A 23,457-nucleotide genomic window follows, 5' to 3' on the forward strand; every position below is an offset into this window, starting at 1 on the left:
CTCCCTCCTACCCGGCTGTTCTCCCTCCTACCCGGCTGTTCTCCCTCCTACCTGGCTGTTCTCCCCTCCCCAGGTGTGTGGTGGGTTCCGAGTGGAGACGTGCACACCCGGCCACTGCGAGGGGCTGCTCTGCCCACGGGACAACAGCTCTGCCTGCAGGCCTGGCCAGCCCTGCCACGGCATCTTCCCTCTGGCCAGTGGGGCCCTGGCTGCAGCTGGGGAAGCATCCAGGGAATTTGGCAGCCTGAGCACCCGGCTCCAGGAGACAGCACAGCTGGTGAGTGTGGGCAGCACTGCCTGTCCCCCTGCTCAGACCCTTTGGGGGGGACAGCTGTGGAGACAGTGATAAAAACCTCACATCAAACTCTGTTTGATCCCTGGGGCAGCTTCAGAAATTCAGGAATTTTTGAGCAGGAGACTCCCTCCTGCACACTCTCTCCTGCCTCCCCCAGCGCAGAAGCCACAGACCTGAAGGTGTGAGAGGCTTTGGAAACGTCAAAAGGAAGCCTGTCTTCCTCCTGGTTTGGGATTAGCATGGAAAAAAGGGTGGGAATGTGGAAAACTCTAATTCTGCTCCAGCATTTGGTGCTTTCTGCTCGAGTTCATGTGTTCGTGCTCTCGCAGCTTCTTTCTGTGGCTTGCAAAGACAAAATGAGTTTTCAAAGTCGTTCAAAATCCATTATTTCAAACGTGTTTTTTAAAAGCTAAATCGTGCTGTTCCTCTTTGAGAGCTTCCTTTGCAAGTCCAACCCTCAGTCTTCAACATTTACAGTCCTTAAAAGCTCCGGCACATTAAGAACGTGGAACGGCACCGTTTCCAAGCGCCTTTCTCAGTTCACTTGGAGTTGAGTCAGGGCTGTGGGGTTCCAGATCAAGAAGAATTGGCTCCATTGTTGTTTCCAGATTAAAACAACAGAGATGTCTGCGAGTCAGATCCAAAGCAGCGCCCGGCGCCTGGCGGAGCAGCTGGGGGTGACCAGGACCCAGATCGAAGGGGACGTGCGGCGCGTCCGGCAGCTCATCCAGAGGGTCCGAGACTTCTTGTCAGGTAGTTCTGCCACCTGTAAAGCCTGGGGGTGGGAGGTGGGGGTGGGGGTGCTTGTTTGTGCATGGAAAAAACTAGTTTTTAGAGTTATCGTAGAATGGTGGAGTTGTTAAGGTGGGAAAAGACGCCAAGAGCTGATCCCCACCTTGTCCCCCAGCCCAGAGCACTGAGGGCCATGTTCAGTCCTTCCTTGGACACCTCCAGGGATGGAGACTCCACCACCTCCCTGGGCAGCCCCTTCCAATGCTTGATCACTCTTTCCATGATGAAAATTCCTCCTGATGTCCAACCTGACCCTCCCCAGCATGGCTTGAGGCCATTCCCTCTCCTCCTGTCCCTTGTTCCCTGGGAGCAGAGTCAGACTTCCCCTGGCTCCCCCCTCCTGTCAGGGAGTTGTGAGAGTGAGAAGGTCCCCCCTGAGCCTCCTTTTCTCCAGGCTGAGCCCCCCCAGCTCCCTCAGCTGCTCCTCATAGGACTGACTGTCCAGACCCTTCCCCAGCTCCATTCCCTTCTCTGGACACACTCCAGCCCCTCCATGTCTTTCTTGCAGTGATGGGCCTGGAACAGGACACAGGATTTGAGGTGTGGCCTCACCAGTGCTGAGTACAGGGGGACAATCACTGCCCTGCTGATGTTATGTATGAGAGCACACAGGAGAGGGAAGCAGCTGGTTGGCTCAGCCCAGTTAAGCTCTTGGATATCCAGTTTATCTGGGTGTTTGTGTAGCAAAGGTAACACACATCCTCTGAGGCAGCAAGGTTGGCTGGGATGGTGTTTTCTGAAAACAGAGAAATTGCAGCAGCACCCAAGGCTGTGACTTCACCAGCAATTGTAGTTTGGCCCACTGGCTTGCTCAGGCTTAACTCTGCTGTTCAGACGAAGCTTAAATAGTCCCAGCTCTTACCTGTGTCGATTTGCTGGGCTGTCACCCTGCCTGCTTCCTTACAGAGGCATTTGGGCACCACTTGTGAGGTTCATGGGGCAGGAGACACCACACAGCCTTGACCTGCTGTGAATGGGGCTTCGTGGAGAGGTTTCCAACATCCTCACAAGCACTGCTCTCACATATCACCTCTAGAAAGGTGAACTGTGAGTTGGCAGAAGTGGAAAGCTGTGGAGGAGATGGCATTTTGTTTGTGGCACAGACAGCAGCTCCCTCTGAGTCCTGCTCTGTGCCATCCCTGGGGCTGGAAGACAAACCTGTCCCCATGGCTGATGTTCTCTGAGGATTTGCAGCCAGCAGTGACCCGATGCAGAGATGTTTTCTGGCCACACTCACTGACCAGAGACAGGCAGATGACCCTTCTCTGGAGGAGACTATTAATCAGATGAGAATTCCTTGTTGTCCTACAAACCGATGACTTATTGTTTGTAATAACATAATGAGGCTCATGAGCATTAGCTGAATGAGAAAATCAGGTCATTTGGTGCTGCCTGGGGTTAATGATGAGTGAAGATATTTCTGAGCTAATCGCTGGGCTAATGTCCCTTGGGCTCTGCCTGCTTCTGATGTATTAACTTTTATTTGTGAAGTAAAAAAGGGCTTGTCTTGAAACTCCCCCTCATCTGCTCAGTGAAATCTGCCTGGCTGTGCTCTGGGTTTAGCCATGGTGTTCTCATTGCCAAATTAAAGGTATCATTGCAGCCCTTTCCTGAAAGGGAAATGAGGAGTACACTGAATTCAAGGAGATGAACTCAGGGTGGATGGTGGCAGGTGTCTGAAATGAGGAGACTGTGTGTGTGAGAGCATGCAAGGCTGGCTGGCTGCCCTCCTCTTCCCTTGCATTTGCACTCCCACCTTCTCCTCTCCCCTTCCTGATGCTGTCTGTCTGTCTGCTCTGCAGACAAGGACACGGATCCTGCTGCCATCCAGGAAATCAGTGAGTCAGTCCTCTCCCTGCGTCTCCCCACGGACGCTGCCGCAGTCCTGAGAAAAATGACTGAGATCCAGAACTTGGCCACTCAGCTGCAGTGCCCCGAGGACATCCTTGCCCAGACAGCCGAGGACATTGCCAAGGCCAAGCAGCTTCAGCAGGAGGCAGAACAAGCCAGGTGGGTTGGGGTTCAAGGGCCTTTGGCAGCTGAGGGGGTGAACGTGGTGGTTCTCAGCTGGGTAGAAATCTCACTCTGCCTGAGCTCTACTGACTTGCACAATCTGAAGTTCTAGGCCGTGGTGTCCATCTGTGTCCATCCAGAATGAGTCTGCAATCTCTAGACACCTCCCTGGGGTCCCAGTGCAAATAAATCTGGCTGCCAAGAACAGATCCTGTTGTAGATACCAGAACAAGAAGGGCTTTACCTGAATAATGGAGGCTTTTCTCTTATCTCTGTGTTGGGAGATGACAGGGTTGCCCTGGTGTTACTTGATATTGGTGACCTGCATCCCAATTGCACAAGAGAGCACGAGGAGATTAAATGGGCTATTTGTTTTCTGGGTGAAAGTTGGGAGGATTATTCCATGGTCCCTTAAAAAGTAATTACAGGGTGTCCTTGCAAATTTGGAGCATCTGCTTTGTCACGTGTTGACTTGCAGCAATATCCCAGCGAGAAGGTTAATGGGATGAGTCTGTAAACTCCTTGACAGTGTCTGACACCTGCTTAACCTACTGGAAGTGATGAGACAGGGGAGTCTGGTTTTCTATGGAGAACTCTGCCACCCAGGCTGAACAGTCCCGCTGCGAGCAGAAAAGCATTCATTGAAGCTGGTTCAGTGGTTATTACTTTCCCTTTGATACTTTTTCATGCACCATTTACAAAATAAATGTTTCTGACCAGTCTGAAGGAAGGAGTTTCTCTCCCCTTCTCAGCTTGTCTCCTCTGCCTGGGGCTGTGAAGTGGAACTGAGACTTCTCTAAGAGGAAACCTGCAGGAGTCCAGACATGTGGCTTTGTGATTTTGGGGGAGGAAGATTACAAGCTTCTCAGTAGCAACACTCTCTTGCTTCTCAAGCTTCCTCATTTTACCTCTGTAATCCTGACTTGCAGTTACCCACACTCAGTCCTGCTTTCCCACATTTCCCCAGGAACCGGGCAAATGCTGTGGAGGGCAATGTGGAGGAGGTGGTGGGGAACCTGCAGCGAGCAAACACGATGCTCCTGGAGGCCCAGGGAGCCATCAGGGGCTCGGGCTCTTCCCTTCGCTTCATCCGGGAGCGCGTTGATGAGGTGAGTGATGCCTCCCAGCGACGCTCCTGCGCCCTGCTCACCACTCCTTTGGAAATGCAGAGTCCTTGTGGAGGCCACTTTTGGAGTCCTGAGCCAGAGCAGCAGGGAAGTGGGATCCAGGGAAGCTTTGGCTGTAAAAATGTACCTCGCTGGTGTGCTTCTCCACACTCCAGTCATGGTCCCTGCTGGACTCTTGGCTGCACAGGGAGCACAGCACAGACAGAACACAAGGCCTGGTTTGTGTTTCCGCTGTCATCATTCCAAGACAGAGCCAGGCGAGGTGGTTAAGGTCACTGTAGGTGACCTAAAGTGGAATCAAATACACCAGAGACACCCAGCACCAACCCTTGTGTGGACAGAAATCGCTGGTGCCACCCCACTTTTGCCCGGGAATCCTGCAGTTTGAACCAGTGAACCGTCACAGCCGGTCCCTGCGCCGAGGGAAAACCCCGAGGAGCGGGGGCTGAACGTGGCTTCCTTGTCACCTTCCAGATCGAGGCCGTCCTTGGGCCAGCCCAGGAGAACGTGGCTGCCATCGGGGCGCAGCTGGACGGGCTGGGGGAGCGGCTCGAGCGGCTGCAGCGCGGGGCTGACCAGAACCGCCTGCGGGCCACGGACACGCGGCACACGGCCGAGACGGCGGCACAGCAGGCCAGGAGTGCCCAGCAGGTACCACCCCGGGGGGATGCCACGGCTGTGCCCCCCTCCCTGGCCAGCCCAGCCAGCTGTGGCTCTGGATGAGACGAGCAAGTTTTCCCGTTCGGGTCACGGCTCGTGTGCTTGTTAATCAGCCGTGGTGTCTATCCCGCTGCTGAGTTTTTCCAGGATCTGTCTCAATCCTGATGCCCTTTGCTGGAAACTTATTTCTGCTCATTGTCCTGCCTGAGGCAGAGCAGCTTGTTGAGCTGTCAGTCAGTCTTTGAGTGCATCACAAATGGAGTTTTTTGGGGCTTGTAGTAGGTCTGACTTGCATTTGTCTCTTCTGTTAATCCTGTGTCTGTTAATCCCAGCCCTGTTCATACAACCTCATCAGTAGAGACTGTGACACGTTTGCATGATTATCAGGGACAAAGCTCCAGTCCAATATCCATTTAACATTTAAACAGGATTCAACACTGGAAAAACCCCTTCTCCACAGCCCATTTGAGTGATCCTACTTGCACTGTTTATTTGCTTTTCCCCAGGCTTTTGAACAAGTGAAGCAAATGTACTCTGAGCTGAAGAGCAGGATGGAGCAGAGCCCAGCACTGGGAGAGCAGGGCAGCAGAGTGCAGAGCATAGGCCAGGAGGCACGGGCTCTCTTTGAGGAAACCTTGGGCATCATGCTCAGGATGGAAAGTAAGATTTACGAACTCAATATAACAATCTCATGCACTGGGGAACAGCTTTTGGACTCCCATGGTGTGAGGGAAAGAAATTATAAGGAAGACAGCGTACTTTTGGCAGTGTGATGGTGGGATTTGGGCTGTATCTGATGGTGCTGTGCCCATAAATTTGGAGTTTTCCAGGGGGCCACCATGGAAGGGAATCCCTGCCTGCAGTGCCCGTGGGGCCCTGTTTTCCTCCACATATTTACTTCCCTTTTTAAGCATTCCAAACTGATGGCTTTGTTGGGAGCAGTCATGTTGTGGGGTTGTTTGGAGGGAGAGAAGAGGAAATACAGGACGTTGGTTTTTCTCACCCCACCCGAGCTGTGCAGGAGGGAGGCTCAGCCCAACCACCACATAACCCTTCCCTGCCCTCTCTCCTCAGCTTTAGAGACAGAAATCCAGGAGAGCAACAAGGCTTTGATGTCCAAGTGGTCCAGGCTGTCGGGGCTGGAGGAGCAGGTGGGAAAGATCCGAGATGCCATCAAAAAGAAAGTCTCCTACTATGACAGCTGCTCCTGAGAGAGCCACCACACTCCAGAGGCACTGCCTGCCTCCTCTGCAGACACTGACTGCTGTATTTATTCCCATTTTCTGGCTCAGTATCTCTATTTTTAGCAAATTAAGTTTCTGTACCTCTGGAAAAGAGCTGCACTGAACCAAAGGAGCAACCCCACGGAGAAGGTTGGACTGGCCAAAGCTGCTCAGTGGTTGGAGGAAAAAAGGGGAGAGACATTAGTCTCTCATGACAAATAAAAACATCCCCAAGGTGTTATTTCCAGAGGGGTTTATAAACCAACAAATGTTTTTTCTTGTTTTAGCCAATTCAAGCTCTTTAAGCTGAATTTCACTGTTCATATTAAATCTGCCACGTGGGCTCTTTTTAAATCGTTTTTTTTTTTAATCCTTCAAACTTGCCATGGCTTCAGTGCTTCCATCAGAGATCTTTCTTCAAATAACCAGATGGCCAAAATGGAGAATTTTATCTCCCTCTGTACAACTGAAGTGTCTTGTTTGATTTTCTATCACAATCTGCCCGTGTTGTAACACTTTGCCAGAAAACACCAGCGGGAGCAGGTCTGTGGATGCACAGGGAATGTTTTAGGAGGGACCTGACAGACCATTTCCACATCAGGTTTCTATGAATAACCAAGAGGCACTTTACAAAACAAACCCCAGCTTTATTAAGCAAGTATTTATTGTGCAATTACAGGCTCGGAAGCAGGGGATTCAGACCTTGCTGTGTTCTCATCAGACACAGGGAGGTTTCTAGCAGGTTCTCTCTCCTCTTATGGCTGTGGTGGGAGTTGAGCAGCCTGAGTGGGCAGCTGGGGGATGCTGAACTCCACAGTGCCAAAGCCTGGGACTAACCAAACCCCAAGGAGTGGAGAGGGTGAAGATTGTAAAAATAACTGCCCTGCCACTGGGTAAAGCTCTGCATGGCTTTGGTTTGGAGGGTTGATGTTGTGCAGTGCACTTATGCCTTGGACAACTAAACAGGAAAACAAAAGCCTGTAGCATGAGCAATGCCATATGGATAATATACACTGGATATGCCAGCAGGACCCTCAGCCTTTCCCTTGCCTTCTCCCAGCTCTAATGATCCAGAAACACCCCGAGGTCACTGCAGTGATGGATTCCTGGGACTTGTGCTGCTGTCCCCAGCTGGTCACTGCTCTGTGAGAGCTGCTGGTGGGACACAGCCTCCTTTCTTGCTTGCACTGGTGATGTCTGGCTTTGAAGTGCAGAAAAGAGTAAAACAGCCCTTCTGTTTCTGCAAAAGAGAGAGAATCTCAGTTGAGGATTGAACTTTGTTTCACTAGACTGCTGCCTGCAGAATGTGCTGTTAATGAGCAGTAGCACAGGGGTTTAGGAGCAGCTTAGATCCCTTTGTGTGCTTAGTTATAAAGGGTTATTACATGACTGATCATTGGAATGAACCTTCTTGGAGCCTACAGTGGATCTGACACGCGTTTGTCTGTGCTGTTAATCCTTTGTACCTTGCAGTCCTGTTCACAGAGTCTCATCAGCAGAGACTGGCACAGGAGATGAGAGGGGGGAGCTCACTTGATGCAGCTTTTGAGGAGAGCTCTGCCAGCAGGTTCTCACCTTTGGGGAGCATTCTTTAGTGCAGGATCTAATAGCAGTGCTTCTTACTGCTCACATACAATGTGATAACAGAATTTATCCAAATTGGTCAAACAGGATGAAACTTTCATTATTTTACACTGCTTGCCTAAAACCTGAGCATTTCCATGCTCTGCTCTCTGCTGACAAAGACACTCAGACCTGCCTGGACCAAATCTGGGAAAGGGAATGGCCCTTCAGGCTACAGAGACATCCTGGCTGTTCCCAGCCCTGGACCAGCAGCCTCTTGCCAGCCCTTTGCTCATGGTCACAGCTGAAAAACCCCAATCCCAGCTGGCAGAGCTGTTTGGATCAGTGTGTTTCCCAGTGAGTAGCTTGGAATAATTGTAGAGCTTGATATGACAAGCCCATGCTTGGCTTCCTCTCCCATGTTCCTGAGCAACCCTGTTGTAATGCAGAAGTTGGATTCAGAGTCACTGGACTGGCCTTAATGGAAGCTGACAGGTGATTCATTCCCTGAAAGGTGCTTTAGTTTAAAGGCTTTTTCCGTTGCAAAAAAAGGGTGAGTTCATTTCTTTCATGCACATTCACTTTGCTAGTTGTGCCTTTCCCTTTTTCATGCCCTAATGGGATTAATTAAAAGCAGCTGGTGATTGGATTGCAGAGCACTTACCACTGGTGATGTGGAGAGCCCAGCAGCTGCCTCCATCACATGATCAAACAAACTCCAGTTTGCCCAGTGCCACAGTGAGAGGAGTGTTTACTGGTCTTCATTGGAACAAGAACTTCTGTTTTGAAATGACTGGTTGGGAACAGAACAATTGGAACAGAAAGAAGAAAAGAGAGAAACAGCAACATTTACAATCATTCTGGGAGGGAATTGAAATCGTGTTGTTAATATACAGAACATCAGTGCCAGGAGCAAAGAGTGGAGTCACTGCAGCAGAGGCAGGGTCTGGTCACTCTGCACCAGCAGCTTTAATCACTGGGCAGTTCAGTTACTGGAGAACAAATGTGCTCCAGCCTGTGGTGGGAGGCAGCAGAGCCTCGGCTCGGAGCGAGCTGTGCCTGCAGCCCTGGCACCTGCCTCACCCCGTGCTCACACACACAGCAGGCACTTGGCTGGGCACAGCTTCCAGCCCGCCAAAGCATTTGCTCATTCCCTTTCTACCTCCACCTGGCAACCCACGTGCCAGGCGACCCCTTCCAGGAGGTGGTTATTCCCATATAACGTGCTGGAAGTTCTGTCTAACGGCTTGGATACCTACTGGGACTTGGAAGGTTTTTTAAGCAGCACCGGCTCAGAGCAGAAGGATGTCTTTGTCTTCTCATGCCCCACACAGGCCGGGCTGCAGCCACAGGAGGTTCTGCCTGGAGGGCTGTGGTTGTTGTCCGGCAGGACCAGGCTGCTGCCCGCGGGAAACGCTCCGTTCTCCGGGTGGCTTCCCAGCTCCTCCTCTCCCATTCCCGTGTCTTGCTCCAGCTGAGGGTTTGCACAGCCCTGCGTGGGGACCTCAGGGAGTGGTGTGTCCTTGTCTTCACTCTGAGCTGCTGGCGGGGTGGCCACCAAGGGCGTACTGGGCGTGGAGGCCCCCGGGCCGGGTGTGGCGGGTGCGGGGCTCTCGGCCGCCGCGTGGCCGCTCATGTGGAGCTTCTTCATGTGGTGAACGACGGCTGCGGCGTTGAAGGCTTGCTGGGGAAGGAGACAAAACCACCCCGGTGAGCCCCTGGTGGTGCCAGGCTGGGTGGGACAGACAGACTGTCCCCCCGAGGTGATGACTGCTTGGCACTGGGTGGGTCAGCACCATGTGGGAAGTGAGATGTGCATAAACATCACATTTTCCACAAACTGCTGATGCTTTTGGAGTTTACAACTGCTTGCACACGAGGAGGGTGTGGGAACAGCTGTGAATTACCCAGCAGTGTGAGATGGAGACTAGAGCTGAGCTGTGAATGTAGCTGTTTAAAACGCTGTCGTGCACATGGTGCCTCTGGCATCCCTATCTCCAGCTAAACTAGCTAAAAGTCTTGATGTAAACTGAATTTATCTTCAAGGCTGAAAGGAGGGAGAGCTGAATTAAGCTCCCAAAAAGATCTGCTGGTGGAACACCAATTTCACTCCCTCGGTACAAAGGCAATAAGTGAGGGGACAAGGAGTAACGGGTTCAAACTGAAAGGGGAAATTTAGGCTCGATATCGGGAAGAAATTCTTCCCTGGGAGGGTGGGGAGGCCCTGGCACAGGGTGCCCAGAGAAGCTGTGGCTGCCCCATCCAAGGCCAGGTTGGACAGGGCTTGGAGCAACCTGGGCTGGTGGAAGGTGTCCCTGCCCATGGCAGGGGGTGGGGTTGGATGAGCTCTAAGTTCCCTTCCAACCCAAACCATTCTGTGATTTTATGATCCTTTCCCCCTCCCCTTTGCTTTCATGGTGAGGCCACTACAGCATGATGTTTGTGGTGAATTTACCAGTACTTTTTGCAGCAGGAAATACTGCTCCAAACACCCAATAAACAATAACTGCACTCAATTTAAAATTTGGAGGATACAGGTGTGGAGGATCCCATGTTTTTTGGTGCTTACCCACGCAGCTGAAGCCTCACTTATTGCTGCACGACAGCAACTGGGGTTTGTTGGGGAAATGGCTCTGGGCTCCCAGCAGCAATGACTTACCCTCCATTTGCTCTTTGCAAAGTTCTTCTGAATCTGAGCACTGACAGATGGGTAGATGTCACGGTGAAGGGCTGTATTTCCATTAATCCTGCAGATGGGAAGAGAAGAAAACGGGCTCGTAGGCAGATGGCATTTGTAAGGCATTCCACACTCTGGAAGCAACTCACTGCTTTCTACGTTCAATCAGCAATAATTAAACCCAAAGGAAAAACAGCAACAGGAATGCAGTGCAAACACACACTTCAAAGCCTGGGAGAGCTCAGGGTGGGATTTCGGCTTTGCCACTGTTTACGGAGGCAGTTATGCACAAACGGCATCTTTAATTATTCATCATTTTCTTTCTTTGCACATAAAAAAAAAAAAAAAGGAACACCCAGGGCCACGTGGAGGCAGATGGTGACGTTAATAATGGGGTGGGGAGACCCCCCTGTTCTCAGCTTCCATGGAGCACGTGGAGAGGGACACGGGGCTGGTGAATTGTCCACTCACCACGGGTGCCTCAGGGCTTCTTCACAGGTAAACCTCACAGCTGGGTTCTTCTCCAGCAAATGTCTGATGAAATCCTTGGCTGTTCGGGGGGGGGGGGAAAAGCAGAGGGAAAAGGTTATTTTCTCCTTCTTCCAAGGCACGATCCTAAGGGTATGGGAAGTACAGTGGATAAACGTCACAGAGTTCAGCCCTGAGGAGAAGGTGTTCGTTGCACCAGGGGAGGTTCAGGTTGGATATAAGGAAAAAAAATTCTTCACTGAAAGAGTGGACAAGCATTGGAAGAGGCTGTGCAGGGAAGTGGTGGAGTCACCATCCCTGGAAGTGTTCAGAAAATGAGTAGATGTGGCACTTTGCAATGTGGTTTAGTGGGCAGGGTGGGATTCTGTCAAAGGTTGGACTTGATGATCTTGGAGGTCTTTTCCAACTTTAACAATTCTCTGATAACTCCATTAAAGGGACATGTTTGTAGTGAAGGGCTCCAGATGAAAATATATTAACTGGAGATGTACTAAACACTCAGATTATGTGAACTGAGTTGAACTATTCAGCTAGAAAAAATAACTCTAAAAGCCATTAAAGAGTAAACTGGGTGGATTTAGGAGTTGCCCTAAAGAGCACTTACATCAGTCCCATTTCTTTTTCCTTTTTTTTTTTTTTTTTAAGCAGGAAGGATTGCAGTGTTTGTTATTAAATCCTAACAAACCCCCTGCCAGTTTTGTTTGTATGTGTAAAAGACTGATGTTTAAAATATGCTGTGAAGATGCTGGATGTGGTGTGCTGTGTACAGGTAAGCTCCATGAGCAGGCTGGTCTGGTGGAAGGGCCCAGTGGTGGCTGACATTTGATGGGAAGGAAAACAAGGGGGAAAAAAAAGAAAAAAAACCATAGAAAATAAAGGGGAAAAGCCCCTTGAATTCCCCTTCTTACAGAATCATAGAATGGTTTGGGTTGGAAGGGACCTTAAAGAAAACGTAATTCCATTCCCCTGCCATGGGCAGGGACACCTTCCACTAGCCCAGGTTGCTCCAAGCCCTGTCCAACCTGGCCTTGGACACTTCCAGGGATGGGGCAGCCACAGCTTCTCTGGGCAACCTGTGCCAGGGCCTCCCCACCCTCACAGGGAAGGATTTCTCCTGGCCTTGAACACTTCCAAGGGAAATCTAAGCTCACTTGGAGCTCAGTAATCCACTTGTGAAAATCAGGGTGACTCAGTTCATGGCTTCATCCTTCCCCATCCCTCCCAAGTCAAGCAATGGGTGTTTTGGGGGTGCAGGCTCATGGTTACAGGGCTTGGGATTGAAGTTGCTGGGAGGGAACACGGAGTTTCCCAGCGCCAGAGCTTTACCTGACTCGGAGATATCGTCCCAAAACGGAGACTCAAACTCGTAGTAGCCTTCCTTAATCTTCTCAAACAGTTTGGATTCAGTCTCTTCATAGAAAGGGGGATACCCACAGAGCCTGGAACAGAGCAGAAAGCCAGAGGTCCTTCAATGCCACCACCCCCATCAGCACAGGCTCCTCCAGCAACATGAGTGAGGAGTGACAGAGGAGGTTTCTCTCCCCATCCACCTGTCCCTCACTGCTGAGTGGATCAGCAAAGCTGCAGGAAAGAGTTAAAAACTTCACTGCAGCAGCGAGAGGACAAAGCCACAGCTGGTACAGAGCTGAGTGGTGTGGGAGGAAACAAAAAGTACCAGGGAAGATTGAATGGTATTTGTAGGCAACGGGTAAAAAAACAAAGCATAGGATGAGGCACATAATGGAGAAAATGGGATTCTTTTCATCTCCTCTCCTGTACTTGGTTACCCACATGCCTTTCATTCCTGTGCCTGCTGAACCTGTGCTCCACGAGAACGGCAGGTCCGGCATCGCCCCCGCTCACACTGCTGCTCCACCGAGGTGGGTGAGCACTGAGGAGCTGGGAAACTCATGGAAAAACAAGTGGGATGCTGCTTGCTGCTACTCACAGGATATAAGTGATGACTCCAATGGACCAGCAGTCCACGGCTTTGCTGTAGGGCTTCTGGGCGAGGACCTCGGGGGCTGCGGAACAGCAAAACCACGTGGGAATTCTGAGCAATAATGAGTTCTCCAATACTGGGAAAAGCAGGAGTTCCTGGTACACTTGGCCTCTGAGGTGCCAGCGCAGAGATCAGCTGCTAACAGCAGCATTTACCAGCTAAATTGGTCTGTGCTATTTGTATCTTATTTTATGCCATTAGATAGAAAGAACCACGGACAAGCTCTGCCTGTACCCTGAGGTTTGACCAGGGAGCTGTGGGTCCAGGCAGTGCAGGCTGATGGGCATTTAACACAATCCCATTGCATTTCAATTATTTTTATGATAATTCAATAAATATAGAGCTCCTAAAATTATCCTTTTCCTTGCATTTTTAAGCATGCTGAGATTTTTCAGTCTCCACACTCACTTTTAATCCAGCCTGTACGTGGTCCGTGCAGTGCATTTGCGAGCAGCGTGTTGTTATTAACATAATTATGTATTTATTTTTTTCCCTTTTTTCTAGGCAATGCACAGCCTTTCTTCCAGCCAATCCACCAGCACAAGCCCATTCCTGATCCTTGGCTTACCCACATATCCTGGAGTCCCACAGGCCGTGGACATGATGCCGTTCTGCTCCATTTTAGACAAGCCGAAATCCGTGATCATGATTTTGGAGTTCTCTTCAGGAGTCAGGTAAAGAAGGTTTTCAGGCTGTGAAAGAGCAGTCAGAGGCTGAAATCTGTGGCAGAAAAATGGCAAAGGGAGGGCAGGAAGCCCTGGGGCAAAGCAGGTGGAGTTGGCAGCCAGGGCAGCTCCCTGAGGTGCTGCTGAGGGCCAGGTCTCACCTTCAGGTCTCGGTGAACTATCCCATTCTCATGCAGGTACTTCACTGCTGTCAGCACCTGGTGGATCACCAGACTTGCATCTTTCTCAGTGTAAACACCTCGCTCCAAAATTCGATCGAAGAGCTCTCCCCCAGACACCCTGTGGAAAAAGGCAATTCAGAAAGAAAACGACTGGGAAAAAAAGAAAAAATTAAACAAAATGAATCATGCTTTTGTGTTAGGCCAGCTGACTTTCTGGTCCTTTCACAGCTCCACCTACAGCAGAACCATTCCTTGGGCAGCAGTTTTTGTGAGGCTGAGCTCATGGATGCTCCTGTAAGGAGTGCTGGTAAACCAGGGGAAACTTTACCCAAGTCCTGGTAGGACTGAGCCACAGCTATCCAGCCCTACTCCAGGCTCCACCACAGAATGGATATAGTTTTTTGCTTCCTTTAGCTAAATTTGCTCAGATTTGGGTGCTCACAGTGCTTTCTCAGCTGCTGACACGGTGCCCATATTCATTTCTAGAAACCCTGCACAGCTTTAATTAGAAATACTTCTGTCTCTGCCCTGCTAAACTGTGATGAATTAATTTGCATAAATAGCTCCAAATCATGGTTTAGAAAACTTGCTGCTAAAACGAGGGGTGGGCCAAGGCAGCAGGAGAAGTGTCCAGGTTGGTTCCAACCACGCAGCCCTCGCAGTGAGGGGGGTTTGAATGGTCCCTGTGAGGGGCTCCAGTGGGAAATATGAGGCATCACCCTGGTCCTGCCAGTCTTTGTGGTTCCTCTGTGGCCCAAAATGAAGTGTCTCTGCTCATACTTACAGCTGCATGACCAGGTAGAAGTGGGTTGTGCTCTCATAAATATCTTCTAAAGTCACGATGTTTTCGTGCTTTATCCTGCAAAGGTAAAGGTGGGTCAGAAACGAACCTGGTGAGGACACAAATGGTTTTTGAAGTGGAAAACCCAACAGTCATCCTGCTTTAATCACCAGTGAAAATCCACTGGGGTGTTTTGTGGCTGATCTCCCTTCCCCTGAGTGGTAGAGGACCATTGATGCCCCTACCAATTCTTTTATGAGTACCAGGCACCAACAGTTGGGGATCAGACCCTTTGTTTTTAAACCCCTACAGCAGGAGATTTCCTTAGGCTGCAAAAGCATCTGCTCTGGTTCCCTTTTCCCTGTCTGCTGCTCTGCTTCATTTATTTCTATTATGCCCCATCCTTGGAAGTGTCCAAGGCCAGGTTGGACAGGGCTTGGAGCAACCTGCTCTAGTGGAAGTTGTCCCTGCCCATGGGAAGCTCTTCAAATGTTACTTTTAGCTTACTAGGAGACTGAGACTCTGAGCTTTAAGGTCCCTTCCCATCCCAAATCATTCCATGATTTCCTTCCCCAGCTCTGGGGCAGTGTGGCTGTGTTGAGGTTACAAACCCAGCTGAGGAATGAGAGAAGAAACTTTACTAATTTCCTGATTCACAGTGATATTTATATATTCTTTAAAAATAAATACTAATTTCCTCATATTATTCTTCCTGTAGAGCCACACTTCTTTTTTGGGGGGTTGGACAAGAAGATCTCCAGAGGTCCCTTCCAACCCTAAATATTCTGTGATCTTGGGGAAGGACATTTGTTCTACTTTACACCACAACACCACTCACTTTTTCAGCACTGCTATTTCGTTCTCCAAGCTGCTGTCCCTGGTGAGGGGAGACTTCTTGATGCATTTCAGAGCAAAGAGCTTGCCAGTGCTTTTCTGCTTCACCAGGAAAACTTCTGAGAAGGCACCTCTGCAGAGAGGAGGAGAAGTTGTGTTTCAGTAGAAGCTGCTGCTGGGAACTGGGAGGGCACTTACAGAGAGAAGGAATAGCAAGAAAAAACAACATGGGAGTAACTTAACTCTAAGTGGATGCTGATTATAAAGCTACAACTCTGTCTCCAGCAGCCCCAAACTCAGGATATCCAAGGTAGGATTATGCAATATGGAGATAAACCCCCAAGTTTTCTCCGTAGAGAAAAGGTTATTTTTGCATAGTTGGCCATGAAGCTGTGTTGAGGCAGTGGGCAAAAAAAGAGGAAAATTAAAGCAGCTTCTTCAGGACTGCCTGGGAAGATACTGAAGTGTTTTAATCCTGCAGGGGCCTGGCTGTGGGTGAACTTGAGCTCCAGGGAGGCAGAGGGCAAACAGGGTTTTCAGCACATCCCTGGGTTCCTTTCGAGGAACCTTTGCACTGGAATCCCTTGGGGCTGGGGGGATTTTCCTGGGCTAAGCACAAGCTCAGGGAGGGGCTGTATCCATAACCTTCCTGAGATGGGGCAGTCTGGAGCTTGGGTGCTCACTGGGGTTAAACCTCTGTGGGAAGATCTCAACAGCCTCTGCTCTAATGGGGCCAAATTCCACTCTAAAATCACGTTTCTTCAAACCCCCCCCAGTCTTTAGGTATTCCTGCCCCTTCCCTGCCCAGCACTGCCCTGAGGACTGAGAAAGCTGAGTGGAAGCAGCCCAGTGATGTTGCAGTTTGGGTGTTACCACCCAACCCTCTGTATGTCTAAAATGCAAAATAATAGGGTTATTTATCAGTTACATACGAGTTCGTATTTTACTTCAGCATCTGCTGCATTTTCCTGCCTGCAGAGCCTGCAAATACCTGTGTACCCTTAGTGACAAAGTGACAGTGAGTGTCCTGTACCCCCCTGGGCAGGGGTCAGCCCAGGGCAGCCCTGAGCAGGTATTTATAACATGCCTAAAGCTCCCAATCCTGTTAAAGGTTTGTCTCAGGGAGCTGAGCACATGGCTCAGGGTAGTGACAGTGCACATTTTGCCAGGTCAGTCCTCAATAATCCTCGTCAAATGAGCAACAGATTAATTGATGGCCATTAAATGGAACTTGCCCCTGAGCCTGCAAAGCCCTGCAAGGAGAGGGAGGTGAGTGATGTGAAAGCACCTTTGGGTGGGGATGGTGGTGCAGCAAACCCAATAAACCAGGGCACAAGTCCTGTGTCCCCTGTAATCCACTTACAAGGAATGCCTGTGCAAGACCCTGAGGACTTGCTGTGCCAGGACTGGTCCATAGCAAGGGAAATAAAAACCCAAATCACCCAAAAAAAAACCCTGAACAAAAAAAAACCCATAGATTTTTGGGAAGCCATCCCAACAGATGAACTCTTAATCTCACTTAGTAAATTATACATAACGATCTTCTCTCTTCTGGCCCAAAAAGCAGGTGGTGTTGGGACTTTCCTCTCATTTTGCACATTTTTACCCCTTTAGCCACATAAACTGTGCAGGCTGTTTCATGGATATGCCTTTCACATCCCTGAGAGCTCCTTGCAGGGTCCCTAATGCAGCTGGGTGTGCTGGTGGAAGGTGATAACAAGTTTTGAGGCAGTTTTAGGCCCCAGATCTTCATTTCAGTTCTTCAGCGAGCTGAAGTAGTGCATGTGGAAAAAGAAATCTCAATTTCTAATGCTAAATTTTCCTATTAATGTAATAGTAGGAAATGAACAACCTACAAATCAGCTGCTGGGGCATCTGTTCTATATATCTGTCCCAAACAGTTTATAATAATTATGCCCCTTATTAAAAAATGATGAATCAACAAGTTGGCTGGGAGAGAACAAAGCTCTTTCTAACCTCATTCCTTTAGTGAAAGCTGCTGGATAATTTAAATAATTTATGGGGCTGCTGAGGGACACAATCAAAACGTCACCCAGCTCTGGTGTGGCTGTTTTTTGGGAGCTTTGTTGTGGGCTCTGAAGTCACAGAACGTTTTTCCATGACAGAACATGCTGATGGAGGTAATTCAATTCCTCCTCCACCACCTTGGAAATGTTTTCTTGTCTCATCCCCATGAATAGGCAAATGAAGCTGTGAACTCACAGGGAGGGATTGTACGACTCAAACATCCTTGTTTTTGTTTCATCCCCGGACTGAGTCAGGGTTTCTGAGCTAAATATATGACTTGTTGTGATATTCCTCAGCAGCAATGGACCTAGAACTTATCAAACTAAGGTTTCCTGCAATCTTAGAGGGGATGGAGGGAAGGGCAGAGTGGAACTGGAGCTGTGCCTGGGGCTGGGGGGGAAGGAGCTGTTTTGGTGCTTCAAGGCACACACGAGCCATGAATCAGAGCACCAGCAGCATCCCTGGAGCTGGACGGGCACCCACCCTCACCTGAGACCAGGGGCTGTCTCAGAGGGAGCCAGTGCCACAAGGGAATCACTGCCCTGGCTGGGAAGGTGGGATCTGGAGGGTTCCCTGCCCTGGGAGCAGCTGTGGTACTCACGATCCCAGGGCCTCCATGAAAATGAAGGTTTTTCGGATGTTGCTCGTCTGCTTCTTCCAGGAGCTGCTGTCATCCTCTTCCTTGCGACCCATCTCCTCCAGAGTGGAAGCAGGGAACGCTGTGAGGAAGAGGAGGAGGAAGAGAGGTGACTGCCATGGCTTGGGCTCACATGAAGAACAGGCTGGATTCAGGATGCTGTGGGTGGTGGTTGCTGGGCCAGAGGAATCTGACTTTTCAAGCACGTGAAATTTTGTGCTGCTCTTGCTGCTCACAGCTTGCCCCACCCCTGGAAGTGTCCAAGGCCAGATTGGAGCAACCTGGTTTAGTAGAAGGTGTCCCTGCCCATGGCAGGGAGTGGAACAAAATGATCTTTAAGGTCCCTTCCAACCCCAAACATCCTGTGATTCCATGAGTTGTTCATGCTGCCCATGTCCCTGATGTTATGTCCCGCTGCAAGGGATGGAAGAGTGGATCAGCTGGGGAGGAGCTGGTGACCATATGGTAATTCTCTCTTGTCACTGTACTCATTTAGAGCATGTTGGCAAATACAAATGTTTATATTGTGCTTCACATTTAGTGGCTAAAAAAGCCCTGCTGAACAGTGGCTAATTTTAACTGAAACATCCCCAACTTGATGGATTATGAGTTATGTACAAGCAGTGATGGGGGTGGGTGATGGTTGAACAGTTTTATTGCTCAAATAATAAATAGTTTGAAGAGATTACGACAGCAGGGAGGGGATTTGATAGAAAACCTTTTGTTGGTGTGTCTCACACAGTTTGTACTGCTGACATCTTTGATTTTTTGTTCACTGACAGATTGCCTTTGCTCTGAGTCACAACCTTCCCCTCTCCTCTGTGATTCCACGAAGGGGAGCCCAGCTCTGAGTGCCCTGAGAGCAGTGGTGGGAGCAGCCCACCAAAAATGCAGCTTCCTGGAGCCACCCCAGCTCTGCAAGAGGTGTTCAGGTGTGTGTCACCAGCGTTGGAGGGTGTAACTGCAGCAAACCTGAGTGAGTGCAGGCTCTGGGTGATCCCCATGCCTGAAACCCTCACTGCTGCTCGTGGCAGTGTGACCTGGGGGATGTCCCAATCCCCTCCCAGCTCTAATCTCTTCAGAGCCAGGCCAGGCAGCTCTGCTGGAACCCAGGGGAGCTGTGGGCATGGGGAGCACCGGGAGAATTAGAGCTTGAAGGAGGGCTGGGAGGTATGAAAGGTTACACAAACCTCTAAGCACCCCTGATAAGATCAGGGCTAAGGACTGGAAGGTGAGAATGAAGCCCTTGAGACTAGGAAAAAAAAATACATGTTAAAGTAGCTTGTCCTCACTATCAGGATGTTAAAGAAATGCACTGAAAATATCTCCAGGCAGCAGGGGCTTGGGGGGCTGCCAGCAGCACCCTGGGCATGGGGAGCATCCCTTGGGACATGGAGCATCCCCTGGGACATGGAACATCCCCTGGGACATGGAACATCCCCTGGGACATGGAGCATCCCACTTCCCAGAGCAGGAAGGGCAGCCCAAAAGCTGTGGGACACAGCTGAGTCTTCAGAAGACAAAGCAGAAGCTTTGAGGGATAAATAAACGTTTGGGAAAGGCAGAAGTATTAAAGCAGAGAAAAAGCTGAAGGATCTTTTGTCATGACAGGCAGTTTAGGTATTGAATTCCTCCTGAACCTACTTTATCTCCTTAATTAGCACGTTTTCAGGGTTTTCAGCTCCTTGACACAATTTTTAAAGGTTAATTTAACATTATTGAAAACAAAATTGACTCCATTGTAAACAGTTGAAGGCTTCAGTCCATAAAATCACCAAAGGCCACATGCACTTGGCCTTTATTTACCTTCTGGTTTCTGATGCATGTGTAACTCCTAAAAATACAACTCCCCATAAAAACCAGCCTTATCTTGTTGTTTGGAATCAGTGAAGGTCAAAAATCCTTCACAACAGTGCTGATCAATTAGTAGAAACCTTCCTGCCAATTATTTTGAGCCCCTAAATGATGTTTTCTTTGCAGTCATCCACCCATCCCTAATCTACAGATGTGGAATATCACGAAAAGAGAATTTTCTGGCAGAGACATTCAGCTGGTGGTGAAAGGTGAGTTTTTTCCACTTGAAATAAATACCAAATGCGTGATGGGAGGGTGGTGCTGAACGACAGGTACAGTTGAGATGACCCCTCCATTTCTCTCCCAGCCTACTGCCAAACAAAGATTATGAAGTGAAAAAAGACAAAAAACCAAGTAGGTCAGCCTGGCCCTGGGGACAAATGGCATTTTGGGCTCTGTTCCTGTGCATGGAAGCACATCCTGGTTGGCACAAGCTCTGTGGGGCAGCCCAGGAGGGGCACAGGGCAGAGAAGCCCCTCGTGGGGAGGCTGGGCTGGGCACAGGTGACTGTGTCCCCCCCCATGGGAGGTGACAGGGGTGCCCTGTGCAGTGGAACCTCTATAAATTCACACCCAAGTGTCAAATTTGCCCAATATTTGCTCATTTAAGCGCCGCTCCCTTATCAATCTCTTTAATTCCTTGGGAAAACAACAACTTTCTTGTTTTCAAGTGGATTTTGGTTCTGAAGGAAGGTGGTATCATGTTTTCCTTAATCTCCTGTGAATCATCTGCTCATCCTATAGTTCCTCCTGCTGTCACTCTGTGTGTGTGGCATTTGCTTTGCTGGGCTGGATGAGCAGCTCTGACTCCCAGCACGTGGAGCTGATTTCCTGCTCTCTCCGTTTTTCTGTGCCATCATCAGCAAGTCATTTCCTGCCTCCTCTCCCCTTTCTGCAGGAAAGGGGAGTGAGTGGTGCTGTTTTGAGAGCAAAATAATGGAAGGTTTGAATTACCTCAAATGTAAAGCTGCAGATGGCAGGGGGAAGGGGGTGGAAGTGGAGGATGTTTAAGGTCCCTTCCAACCCAAACCATCCTGGGATTCCATATGGGCTCAGGTGATGAACACTTGCCCACCTTCCTCCTTGTGTTGGATCACATCCTTTTCAGTGTTTTTTGTTCCTCTTTTGGTACAAGGGAAAGTATTTGCAAAGGGATTTGGGGCAGGACACAGCAACCTCTCAATCCAGCTGGGATTATGGGATTAAGAGACCTGTGACTTCCTTGATGCTCCAGGAGCTTGTCTTTGTTTCTCAATCTGGTTAAGTCACCTGTTGCACTTCAAAGAAGTTGGTGAGAATGTAATGTTTGATGTATTTGTTGTCTGGGCTTTGTTATTTATTCAAGCTCTGGCCCAACAACCACAGAACCCCAGAATGGTTTGGGGTGGAAGGAAATTTAAAGCTCATCTCATTCCACCCCCTGCCATGGGCAGGGACACCTTCCACTAGCCCAGGTTGCTCCAACCTGGCCTTGGACACTTCCAGGGATGGGGCAGCCACAGCTTCTCTGGGCAACCTGTGCCAGGGCCTCACCTTTCCAATCCCTTTCTTGCTGTTGGGACACAGCACGTGGGTAAATAGGATTTATCATATTTACTCACTTACTTGAAGAAACTTTACTTCCCGCAGGAATAGAAAACATAACAGCAGTTGGGCAAACAGACTTCGTGCTGGCACTGGCAGGTTTTCCTGCCAGGTGATGTGTCCATCCTGCCCCTGCCCCTCTTTCACTTGTCAGCTCCAACCTGACACCCCCTCCATGTGCACCTCACCCCCAGCTCAGGGGGTATTCCAGCCCCAAAAGTGGGATGCACACACAGAGTGCACCCAAAATACACATTATTTCAAACACCTGCTCTAAACAAGGGTCTGTGTTGCCCCTTTTGCCCCTTCACCTCTGGGCAGTGCAATCACACCAGAGTGTTAAGGTTGCATAATAAGATTGCAAAGCTCATTAACGAAGGCAGGTGAAGACCTTTAGAGCTGAAAATGAAGTACATAACATTGCTTTCATTTGTTCAGCTTCCCTCCTCCCCATCAGAACAAATTAAGCAGCATATGGGCTTCAATCTGATGAGTTTATATATATATACATATATATATCAAAATATATATAAAGAAATAAACAGTATTTACATTAATGTCTAACCTGTGGGCTCCTCTACAGCCTAAGTCAACAAACGTGGCTGCTGCTCTACTCTGATCCAGCAGGACACATCAGAGTGTAATGAATGTTATTATGACCTTGCCTAAATATTTCCTGAGGAAATTCGTTCTGCTTCCACAGTAGCAAATCCATCTGCAGGCAGCCACTGCTTCTGAATGGATGTACTGCATTAGCAAAATTATTGTAAGGCATGATTAATAGTCTCTTGACAAAGTTACATGTGGAGGGGGGGAAGAGACATGCAGCTTTCATGGGTTTGCCTTTGGAATTAGAAGTTTACAGGAATAAAAAAAAAAAAAGGAGAATGCAAACTCGAAGGGCTTTGATTTAAAAAAAAAAATACACCGAAGCAAGCAATCTGCATGTGAATGAATGAAGTGCCAGGGCAGCCTCTGTGTTCAGGGACAAAAGAACAAGAAATTGGAAACACGAGCTCGCCATGAAAAACAAACCCACCTCAAACATCTTCTATTCCCCCCCCACACCCCATCGATTCAAAAGCAGTGCTTTAACTTAGTAGTTAAAGATGGACACTTGCAAAAGCTCGATTTTAATTAGAAATATTCCAGGTTCCATAGAATACTTCGGAAGTAAAATGCCAGAGGCAGCTTTCTATGAAATGCTAAATACAACACGAGTGCTGGAGGATTCTGCCTGCACAGAGTTCCGAGATAAAATTCATCTTTAAAAAAAAAAAAAGGCAGGTTAGCAGGAATCCCCACCCGCTTCAGCGCCCGGAGCAGGCTAAGAGGAAAAGCAAATGGCTCTCAAGGAAAAGGATGTTTTTCGCTTACCCAAGTCAGCACCAACAAAGCAACTCCTGTTGGCCGCCGCTCCCGCCCGGCTCCGTGTGCGGGGATTAGAGCCCGCTCGGAGGAGGAGGAGGAGGAGATGCTGGAGCTGCTGGGATGGTAACCAGGCAGCACCTGACGGCGAGGAAATCACCACGAGCACGAGCTGGGAGGGGGGTGAGAGGAGGAGGAGGCGGCGGGACCTGGGAACCCCAGAGCTTCCCACCGGGAATCGCCTCCCTCGCTGGGAGAGGAGGCGCGGCAGCAGCAGCAGCAGCAGCTCCTCGGCAGCGGTGAAATATCCCCCGGGTGGGATGCAAATTTAATTTGCCTTAATCAAACAGATGACTCCTGGTATTTAGAAAACATCCCACTTTCCTTTGTGTGGCACTGGGAGTTCTGTGGGGCCGGCGGGACTGGACCAGGACAGGGTTTCCCACCAGGACAGGGTTTCCCACCAGGACAGGGTTTCCCACCAGGACAAGGGTTTCCTACTAGGACAGGGTTTCCCACCAGGACAGGATTTCCCACCAGGACAAGGGTTTCCCACCAGGACAGGGTTTCCCACCAGGACAAGGTTTCCCACCAGGATGAGGGTTTCCCACCAGGACGAGGGTTTCCCACCAGGACAGGGTTTCCCACCAGGACGAGGGTTTCCCACCAGGACGAGGGTTTCCC

General features: G+C 49.6%; 2 protein-coding genes and 1 long non-coding RNA gene across 4 annotated transcripts in view; 2 read left to right on the forward strand and 1 right to left on the reverse strand.

The window, feature by feature from the left end:
- LAMB3 (laminin subunit beta 3) overlaps window positions 1-6,453 on the forward strand; it is a 25,032-nt gene extending 18,579 nt beyond the window's left edge. The window contains exons 16-22 of the mRNA XM_027659634.1: window positions 74-277; window positions 904-1,048; window positions 2,890-3,097; window positions 4,068-4,209; window positions 4,702-4,878; window positions 5,394-5,547; window positions 5,962-6,453. Of these exons, the coding sequence (XP_027515435.1) occupies window positions 74-277; window positions 904-1,048; window positions 2,890-3,097; window positions 4,068-4,209; window positions 4,702-4,878; window positions 5,394-5,547; window positions 5,962-6,098 (1,167 nt within the window). The 3' untranslated portion in view covers window positions 6,099-6,453. The remainder of the gene's footprint in view (window positions 1-73; window positions 278-903; window positions 1,049-2,889; window positions 3,098-4,067; window positions 4,210-4,701; window positions 4,879-5,393; window positions 5,548-5,961) is intronic.
- A 283-nt stretch (window positions 6,454-6,736) lies between these two features.
- Window positions 6,737-22,984, reverse strand: CAMK1G (calcium/calmodulin dependent protein kinase IG). 2 transcript variants are annotated; one of them, XM_027659930.1, is made up of 13 exons: window positions 22,783-22,984; window positions 17,933-18,050; window positions 15,308-15,436; window positions 14,473-14,547; window positions 13,668-13,806; window positions 13,410-13,533; window positions 12,788-12,863; window positions 12,166-12,278; window positions 10,822-10,900; window positions 10,333-10,420; window positions 8,933-9,357; window positions 8,338-8,466; window positions 6,737-7,350 (listed from the first exon to the last, which is right to left on the reverse strand). In XM_027659930.1, exons 2-12 carry the CDS (start codon window positions 18,022-18,024, stop codon window positions 8,373-8,375), a joined length of 1,434 nt encoding a protein of 477 aa, XP_027515731.1. In that variant the 5' UTR covers window positions 18,025-18,050; window positions 22,783-22,984; the 3' UTR covers window positions 6,737-7,350; window positions 8,338-8,372. The 2 variants fall into 2 exon arrangements, with proteins under 2 accessions (XP_027515731.1, XP_027515732.1); XM_027659931.1 differs by lacking the exons at window positions 17,933-18,050; window positions 22,783-22,984 and adding an exon at window positions 17,281-17,387.
- On the forward strand, window positions 17,465-20,054 carry LOC113954957. The gene is made up of 4 exons (XR_003530373.1): window positions 17,465-17,537; window positions 17,993-18,077; window positions 18,751-18,944; window positions 19,949-20,054. It is a non-coding gene; the product is annotated as an uncharacterized LOC113954957 (long non-coding RNA).
- Window positions 22,985-23,457: the final 473 nt, after the last annotated feature.

The sequence above is a fragment of the Corapipo altera genome, unplaced genomic scaffold (assembly GCF_003945725.1).
Source record: "Corapipo altera isolate COAL_440 unplaced genomic scaffold, ASM394572v1 77b, whole genome shotgun sequence".
Taxonomy (NCBI): domain Eukaryota; kingdom Metazoa; phylum Chordata; class Aves; order Passeriformes; family Pipridae; genus Corapipo; species Corapipo altera.